Here is a 10,284-nt window from a genome sequence, read left to right on the forward strand (position 1 = left end):
CCAAACAGTCAAAATTACAGTTTCAATACAGCTTCAAAGCGTTCTACACAATCCCAGACAAGGAATAAGGGTCTTATCTAGAGAAACCATCGCTAATTTTCTAAAACATTTTTTTTAATTATACACATTTTAACCATAAATGCTCATCTTGAACTAGCTCTCTTCTTCTCTATTAGAATTCCAGCAGTGTAGACGCTGCTAAGTGTATTACTGCCCTCCTCAGGTCAAAGTTTGAACTAATTGTTATATATTTGCACTAGCATATTGTATGTGACAATTTAGTTCAAACTTTGACCTGAGGAGGGCAGTAATACACTTAGCAGTGTCTACACTGCTGGAATTCAAATAGAGAAGAAGAAGAGAGCTAGTTCAAGATGAGCATTTATGGTTAAAGCTGCACTGAAACTGCAATTTTGACCTTCAACCGTTTGAAGGCCATTGAGTATGGAAGTAAATCAGTAGCAAAACACGAGAGGTTGCTGATTTGAATGTGAGAACTTGTCGTATTAATATTTGTATTTGTAAACTGAAATTTACACTCACAGTCCTGATGTGAAAAGCTGAATGTTTCGATTTGCACACGCAGACAACAATCAAAACACCCGTGTTACGAAGTTGTAGTTGCAGATTAATAGTTACAAATGTGTAAAATGGCATTCACATAAACAAAATGACAGACACAAATGCGTGAGACATATTTACTTTTACACTTTACTTCAGTTTCGCTGTACAGCTTCAAGTCGGCGCTTACAACCTCTCAGATCTGGCAGTACAAGTTCAATTCCTGGCGCTTTGACTTTTGCTACTCTTTTTGCGATATTCCTGTAGCAAAACTGACTTGAGCACTTGAAAGCAGAAGTGAGAGAGCAGAACGGGGGTGGGGGGTGAAGGCGTTTTATTGGTCGATGCCTGACCAATGAACAACGCCATCCAGTGCGACTTGGCATGCGGAAAGAAATAATTGCATATGTATGAGACAATATTTTCATTAAAATATCGTTAGTTTTAACAGGTTTTTAATATTACAGTGAAAGAGTAATAAAGTTTTGGACCACCAAAACAGCGCAATCTGCTCTATGTAGTGACGTCATTGCGTACAAAAACATCCTATTTCATTGGCTGACTCCAACCAATAAACGACTTTACTACTCAAGATAATATGAGAGGGCGCTATTTTAATGTAATTAATTTTTTTTATTTTTTGCGTAAACTCATTACATATTAAGAGAGCAAGAGAGAGGTTTCAAAGCATCAAAAGGTTTCAAAGCATTAAAAGTGTCGAAAACAGTGCCATCTTGTGGCAGGTAAAATTTACAGCAGCCATAAACCTGAGATCGCAGCTCCGTTGTTTTATCCATTAAACACAAATGAAAGCCTGACGACACTAAATGTGTTTATTTCAATAATGTAATTCACAGCTTGGCAATAAATGAAATGGATCAACAAAAAGAATAATTACTAATAATTACTAATAATACATAGCCTACTGAGTAGTTTGATGCAAGTAAATTGTGCTGTTGTGTGTTTATTGTAGCCTATATGACAGAACATATTATGATGTAATATAGGCTACAGGCTTTATTTAAAATGTTTAGTAAATGGACTTGAACTTTCATATAGTAGTGGTCTGGGACGTTTTTGTACGCAATGACGTCACTACATAGAGCAGATTGCGCTGTTTTGGTGGTCCAAAATTTTATTACTCTTTCACTGTAATATTAAAAACCTGTTAAAACTAACGATATTTTAATGAAAATATTGTCTCATACATATGCAATTATTTCTTTCCGCATGCCAAGTCGCACTGGATGGCGTTGTTCATTGGTCAGGCATCGACCAATAAAACGCCTTCACCCCCCCATCCCCGTTCTGCTCTCTCACTTCTGCTTTCAATTGCTCAAGTCAGTTTTGCTACAGGAATATCGCAAAAAGAGTAGCAAAAGTCATAGCGCCAGGAATTGAACTTGTACTGCCAGATCTGAGAGGTTGTAAGCGCCGACTTGAAGCTGTACAGCGAAACTGAAGTAAAGTGTAAAAGTAAATATGTCTCACGCATTTGTGTCTGTCATTTTGTTTATGTGAATGCCATTTTACACATTTGTAACTATTAATCTGCAACTACAACTTCGTAACACGGGTGTTTTGATTGTTGTCTGCGTGTGCAAATCGAAACATTCAGCTTTTCACATCAGGACTGTGAGTGTAAATTTCAGTTTACAAATACAAATATTAATACGACAAGTTCTCCCATTCAAATCAGCAACCTCTCGTGTTTTGCTACTGATTTACTTCCATAATTGAGGTCCACTATATGGAGAAAAATCCTGGAATGTTTTCATCAAAAACCTTAATTTCTTTTCGACTGAAGAAAGAAAGACATGAACATCTAGCATGACATGGGGGTGAGTAAATTATCAGGAAATTTTATTTGAAAGTGAACTAATCCTTTAAGCAATAAGTGGCAATTAGCAGATGCTTTTGTACAAAGCAACTTATGGTGCACTTACACTTTCCTGAACACTAACCATTAACTACAGTATCTCTGAAATCAGACCATAATAAGCTGATAGTGTTTGAGACTCAACACCATCCCACAGCCTAACACTAACAATTGCCCTATCCCTAAAATCTGACTGATAAAAAATATTGTTTCAGGAATGAAGACTGTTTGTTCAACTTTTATGCCCTTAATGTTGTGACCATTATTTTCTTATTTATGTTTAGATATAATAATCAAGAATAGTCCCTAATATCTATATTTTTCTGTGCTATTAAGGACAATATTGTCAATACTGATATGAAATGAAAATGTTTTTAGGATAAAATGTTTAATTCAGTATTTTAAAGGTTGTTTTTTTTTTTTTCATTTTGTTTAGCATTTATGAACAAAAATTAGACAATACAAATGATAAGCATAAACAAACTATCTACTCACAGTATTGTAGTCAAGCATGATCTGCAAAAGTATTGTAACGTTGACATTTACATGGATTTATTTCTAATTACACAAATACAATGTAACATTATTGTAAAACTCCTGGGCACTGGTAAACAAGATTGCATAATACAGTATTGTAATACACCACCACCAGCAATGGAACTGTAACCTTTTAAGATCAAATCGATCTGGCCTGGGCAGCAGACACAGATGGAGACAGCAGGAGATGAGAGCACAGAATCATGCATGAAGACAGACAGTCAACAGAAATCCTTTAGAAGACTCTGAGAACCACAGTACAACGTGTAATGATAACCCATGTTTACATCTGGATGAAATAGAAATCAAAGGAAAATGTAAGACAGCAAGTGAAAGAAAGAAGATGGGAGAAAAAGATGTGTAGCTGCAGGTGTTGAATGGTATTGCATGTCCAATATGTTGACTACAGGAGGTTGTTATTGGAGCTGGGTTTGTAATGAAATATCTCTTTCCTGGCAGAAACTCAACACTTATTGTTACAGGGCCCTATAGAGGTATCTTTATCTATTAGTACCTCTACTGCTGCACCAGCAAGCTTTGAAAAGTGGTATTTCCCCCTTAGGTTCATTCGGTTCTATATATAGGTAACAGAAGAGGTATGAAGGTAATACGATCCAGACTGAATCCTTACAAATGCAATTTTGTGCTTCTATAAGGGAAAATGGTAGGTTTCTGTTTAATTGCATGACCGAAACTGAACTGATATAAATATAATTATGGTACATATATTAAATATATAAATATAATTATGGTACATATACATTATGGTAAATATATAAATATATTATGGTACATTCTGTACATGACTTGGTTCACTGACAGAACTAAACGGGTGGAAGCAAAAGCATTTTGCTGCATTAAAGTTTAATAAATTCAGACCAGCGATTTACATTTTTAAACGTTTTAATATTTATTAGGCCCATATTGTATATATTTTTTAAGGCCTTAAAGGTGCCCTAGAATTAAAAATTGAATTTACCTTGGCATAGTTAAATAACAAGACTTCAGTACATGGAAATGACATACAGTGAGTTTCAAACTCCATTGTTTCCTCCTTCTTATATAAATCTCATTTGTTTAAAAGACCTCCAGAAAACAGGCGATTCTCAACATAACACTGACTGTTACGTAACAGTCGGGATCATTAATATGTACGCCCCCAATATTTGCATATGCCAGCTCATGTTCAAGGCATTACACAAGGCAGTATTAACGGCTGGATCTGTGCACAGACTAGGTAAGCAAGCAAGAACAATAGCGAAAATGGCAGATGGAGCAATAATAACTGACATGATCCATGATATCATGATATTTTTAGTGATATTTGTAAATTGTCTTTCTAAATGTTTTGTTAGCATGTTGCTAATGTACTGTTAATTGTGCTTAAAATTACCATCGTTTCTTACTGTATTCACAGAGACAAGACTATCATTATTTTCATTTTTTAACACTTGCAGTCTGTATAATTTATAAACACAACTTCATTCTTTATAAATCTCTCCAACAGTGTGTAATGTTAGCTTTAGCCACAAAGCACTATCAAACTCATTCAGAATCAAATGTAAACATCCAAATAAATACCATGCTGCATGACGAACACTTTGTAAAGATCCATTTTGAGGATTATATTAGCTGTGTGAACTTTGTTTATGCTGGTTAGGGCAAGCGCGAGCCCCGGGGGAGGGGAGCATGAGATTTAAAGGGGCTGCGCAGCCTGAATCGGCTCATTTCTAATTATGCCCCAAAATAGGCAGTTAAAAAAAATGAATTAAAAAAAATCTATGGGGTATTTTGAGCTGAAACTTCACAGACACATTCAGGGGACACCTTAGACTTATATTACATCTTGTAAAAAGACGTTCTATGGCACCTTTAAGGCCCGTTCACACCAAGAACGATAACTATAAAAATAACTATAACGTTAACTATATTTCCGTCCACTTTTTCACTTCAACTTCAAAGGAAGCAAGACAATGTTGTCGAAACTAGATCTGGATACCTGAGGTAATTTTATGTTACACATGTTTGCTAGACTGGCATAATGATCTCATCGTTAATACTTCTCACTATTTATTCAGAGGTTATGACTGATTGTTTTCCATATATCCATTTTATTATCCTTGACTTGTCAAGCAGTGGTGGCTTTTTCTGGACCTCGGCAATTAACTTCTCCCTAATGCCGTCTGCCATTTTAAATGTGCGAGTGCTGAAATTAGAATGGATTCTGATTGGCTGTCAGTGTTTTATTATTCAACACCTGTAAAAAAATCGTTCTGATAGTGATCCCAGTTATATCGTTTCTCTATATCATTATCGTTATAGCTGTGGTGTGGACAGTGCTATTCTTTTATATTCAAAACGATTTTTGGAACTATATCTTTCTATGACGTATATCCATTGAGATGATGTGACTTTATGGAGTAAATATGTAACTGTAAAACTGATCAAATTGCTACAGGGCAGAGATCATTTGTAATAAACACCATAATAAAACACTGTAAATTATAATAAAAATAATAATTGTAATAAAGACTATTATAAAATTGATTCACCATATTCCATGTTAAATAAATAGTTCTGAAATCTATTCAATTTAGATGTAAAAGTCTACTGTATCATATTTGATAAATGAATTTCTAAGACCTCTAAATTGTCAACATGATCAAAACTTTGCAGAAAAACCTGTTGCACACAATCTACTACAGTGTCATCCGATTGATAGTTTACTTTTTAGTAAGTAAAAATGTCCACCTTCAGGTTGTGTTTGTGCTGTGAAATCTTTAAAGTGCCCCTATTATGTCTTTTTTAAGGTTCCTAATATTTTTTTGTGAGTCTCCTACAACAGGTTTACATGCATGCAAGGTCAAAAAACACTTTCGTTTTCTCATAATATACATTTAATTTCACCTCAATTCACCAAAGATTGGTAAACGATTCGTTTGAAGCAGTTCAAAGAATCAATTCGAGCCCGAAACATCTGAAGTACTTGATCAACCCAGAAATCGCAATCACGACTGGAGTAGGACGTTTCTATATGGTAACCTGTCACTATATGTCACCTTAGTTATTTATAACACGTGACAGCAGCGTATAATTTAGGTGCACCTGTGGGAACTGTATCAGAACGGCAAGCGAAGCTGAAATCATCTTACATAAGATAAACATTTAGGCCAGATGTACAGACTTTTTCATCATAACTATTAACAAAGTAAAAAATGGCTATATCATTGTTTGACATTACAATGGGTGTTTACTGTCTACAGAGAGAATACTTCAGCTAGTTAGCGTGGACTAGCATCTTAACATCCTATTACAATACAGACAGAGCTCCGCTCTACTGTAATAATAAAAACGCAGAGGAAAAAAATCTGTTTGTTTTATAGTTATGAAAGCGAACCGGGCCGAGCTATGCTGTAAACTCCCACGTTAGCTGAGCGCAAACATGAATAGCTGATAATGCATTAGACTCTGTAAACAATCATTGATCAATACTCCAAGTAATAAGACAGACAAGCTACATTTTTAGACTATATTGGACCCACATCTGAATAGCAGAACTACAGAAACTTGAGTTAGCCGGTTAGCAGGAGACATACAGATGAGGGTGTACGTTACACAGCATAAACATACAAAACTACGAATTTTGAACAATGTGACGTCACAACTAAACGACTTGAGATTCGTTTTACAAACGACTTATTTAATTGATTCAGAGTCGACTCTTACTTTTAAGAGACAATAACTTTATATACGGTACACTTTCAGATTTAAAACTTTGCAAGATGTTTTCATTCACTTAGAGCTATGTTCCACACTACATGAAAATGTTCAACCTTCCGTATTCAAGTTACGAAGATAGAGTAAACTGGCGTCGCATCAGTTACAGTTGTTCCATAAGTTGAATAGGGAAGGTGTAGGACGTAGCGTAAGCTTTTTGAACTGCAAGAGTTTTATACTTTCTTTGTACGTTGAATATGGAAGGCGGTCTAGCGGAAGCTAGATATTTTACTTCATAACTTGTTAAATATGGATATTTTTTACACAAACGCATCGCTTCACTTCAGATGGCCATTTGTGATGGATGGATGGATGGATGGATGGATGGATGGATGGATGGATGGATGGATGGATGGATGGATGGATGGATGGATGCACTTTCTTCAGCTCATACGCGTTGGTATCGCTCACTGCCATTATAAAGCTCAGATGCATCAGGATATTGATTAATATTTCTCTGATTGTGTTCATCAGAAAGAAGAAAGTCATATACATAACTTGATGGTGAATAAAGCTTCAGGTAATTTTCATTGGAAAGTGAACTAATCCTTTAATATGGTGCCAAGGTCATGGGTTAAAATCCCAAGAAAGACAAGAACTGAAAGAAATGTATTCTTGAATTAAATCGAAGTTTCTTTGGATAAAAACGTCTTTCAAATGCAAATGTAACTGCCAAAATATTTCACAGTGCATACATTAGTTTCACCTAGTACTTCATCAAGTAAACAGACAATAACATTGGAACTGTAATGTAAAGTGTGACTTGTCCAGCAATCATACACAGAATGTGGTAACATGCAATTCTACCTTTTCTATCACAAAAAAAAAAAAAAATAAAAAATTATATATATATATATATATATATATATATATATATATATATATATATATATATATATATATAAAATAGAATAAACCCAGTTAATTTAGATGTTACCACAAATAAAAAATGCAACATTTTGCAGTGTACTCTGTATATGCGTTTTTCATTAGTTTTACTCAGTACTTCAAATGTGTACCAAAACTACAAGACTGCCTGCCTAGACAGCACTGTGGGGCATCATACATGTAGACGCGAACGCGCCTATAATGACCCAAAATGTTGTCTAGATTGATTGCCCGCTACATTTTTAGACACAGCCCGCGTTCCAAACGTTATACGCTCCAGTATCAACGAACATCTAGTTATGTATATAGAAAACACTCAAACACTTTAAACAGTGAAGCGTCGTCTCCACTCACGTACTGTCAGTGTGAAGCGAGAACAGTCACTTACCCTCAGTGTGACAGCTGGAGGAGAGGAGGCTACTCGGCGGTCTGAAGATGTAAGGCAGGTACCGGGAGAAGCATTTCATCTTTTGACTGGATTTAGTACGCGCATTACTTTATACTGTCCTCGTGCAGCTCACGGACACATGAAGTAGCGGAATATTCGATGGAACAGCCTCAAGCTCACTGTCTCTGTCGGAGGGAAGACATCTGTGTTACTCCGGCTGTCCATGCTTCTCTTTGCTGGAGGATGGCTTGTTTTGCCCCAGTCTGGAGGGAGGGGAGGGGTGTTTATCGAAAGCAGCGGCCTGTCTGTCCGCCTACTGGCCGGCTTCGAATTTACCGCGTCATCTGGTGGAACTCCGAGGACCTGGACTAATGAAGTCATTCTTACTACTGCATCTGTATGCCGTAAATTTGCATACGTTTATATTGTAATAAATTAGAAATTGGCATATTAAAGCCGTAAATTGTGTGTTCGTTTAATATTAAATAATTTTATGATTTGATAAGAGCGAAAAATGTTCAAAAAATGCGTAATACATGAGTGTTATTCCGAATATGAGCACCGGTTCGGCACTGAACTACATGCAATAATATAAGCCAGCTCGAAAACTTCCGGTGAGATGTCATTTGCTGGTGTGTTGAGCATCAGTAGTGTGTAATACTTAGTTTATAATCAGAATATAGTCACTTAAATAGTCAGGCATAGCATTAAAGGGTTAGTTCACCCAAAAATGAAAATTCTGTCATTTATCACTCACCCTCATGCCGTTCCACACCCGTAAGACCTTCGTTAATCTTCAGAACACAAAGTTGAAAATTGAAATTTTAGTTGAAAGTATTTTTTTTTTTTTTTTAATTAATATTGAACCACTGTATTCACATGAACAGATTTAAATATGTTTTTAGTACATTAATGGATATTGAGAGAGGAAATGTCATTGCTCCCTATGAAGGCCTCACACACAGAGCCAACGGATTTCAACAAAAATATCTTAATTTGTGTTCCGAAGATGAACGAAGGTCTTACAGGTGTGGAACGACATGAGGGTGAGTAATTAATGACAGAATTTTCATTTCTGGGTGAACTAACCCTTTAATTTAGTTATTCAAATGTAAGACGGCTTTAAAAAATAAACAAATAAAGGCGTACCTCAGTGTTCCTCCTCGCCTAAATTCAATTCGACCATCAGTTTTCACACTTACATGTGAAAAAAAGCTTCAAAAATTAAATATTTATGGTGCACTTCATTTAGATTAATTGAATAAAATGTGTTTTTTTACAAGTGCTGAAATCATTGATCTTGCGCTGCACTGACTGACAGCTGCTGTGATTATAAAGGGAGATTGCAGTGCTCGCTTTCTGTCATTCATTCACAAGAAAAGTTATTGTTTTTCTTAAGATTTTTTGATTATTTCATACTTCACATTGAAAAAATGTATTTTTAAACCTAGTTATTTTATAATGTTTAATATGTTGTCAAAAACGATTAGAGGAAATGGCTGATATATCCAAAAATAAATGCTACTTTGCCGCCACCTGCTGGTTAAAGTGGTAATTATTGTCTTTTTTTATTTTTAAAGGGATAGTTCACCCAAAAATGAAAATTTGATGTTTATCTGCTTACCCCCAGGGCATCTAAGATGTAGGTGACTTTGTTTCTTCAGTAGAACACAAATGATGATTTTTTTAACTCCAACCGTTGCGGTCTGTCAATCGTATAATGCATGTCTCAATTTTGTTTTACAATATTTATATCATTTATATCAGTATTTATATAATTTTTACCTGTAATACACCATTATGTCCATCTGCTCTGCGCATCCGGTTAGTGAGGTCAGAACGCGCTCTGACAACGGAAGTGATGTCTCGCACTCATTGAATCAAAGTACAGGCCATCAGTTCCATATCGTCAGCAGCCATATCACCCTGTAGCCCAAGACCGGTTGCCCACTGAAGCTAAGCAGGGCTGAGCCTGGTTAGTACCTGGATGGGAGACCTCCTGGGAAAACCAGGTAGCTGCTGGAAGAGGTGTTAGTAAGGCCAGCAGGGGGTGCTCACCCTGTGGTCTGTGTGGGTCCTAATGCCCCAGTATAGTGTAGGGGACACTGTACTGTAACAAGCACCATCCTTCGGATGAGACGTTAAACCGAGGTCCTGACTCTCTGTGGTCATTAAAAATCCCATGGCACTTCTAGTAAAGAGTAGGGGTGTAACCCCGGTGTCCTGGCCAAATTCCCTCCATAGGCCCATACTA

The 10,284-nt window shown here is 36.2% G+C and overlaps 1 protein-coding gene and 1 pseudogene across 1 annotated transcript in view; one reads left to right on the plus strand and one right to left on the minus strand.

Annotated features, from left to right (window-relative positions):
• The window catches only part of ppp2r2bb (protein phosphatase 2, regulatory subunit B, beta b), a 90,193-nt gene extending 82,084 nt beyond the window's left edge, over positions 1-8,109 (minus strand). Inside the window, exon 1 of the mRNA XM_067375771.1 lies at positions 8,031-8,109. Within this exon, the coding sequence (XP_067231872.1) occupies positions 8,031-8,109 (79 nt within the window). The remainder of the gene's footprint in view (positions 1-8,030) is intronic.
• A 1,829-nt stretch (positions 8,110-9,938) lies between these two features.
• LOC137013361 (5S ribosomal RNA) lies at positions 9,939-10,055 on the plus strand (annotated as a pseudogene).
• The last annotated feature ends 229 nt before the right edge of the window (positions 10,056-10,284 follow it).

Source organism: Chanodichthys erythropterus, chromosome 22 (genome assembly GCF_024489055.1).
Source record: "Chanodichthys erythropterus isolate Z2021 chromosome 22, ASM2448905v1, whole genome shotgun sequence".
Classification (NCBI taxonomy): Eukaryota; Metazoa; Chordata; class Actinopteri; order Cypriniformes; family Xenocyprididae; genus Chanodichthys; species Chanodichthys erythropterus.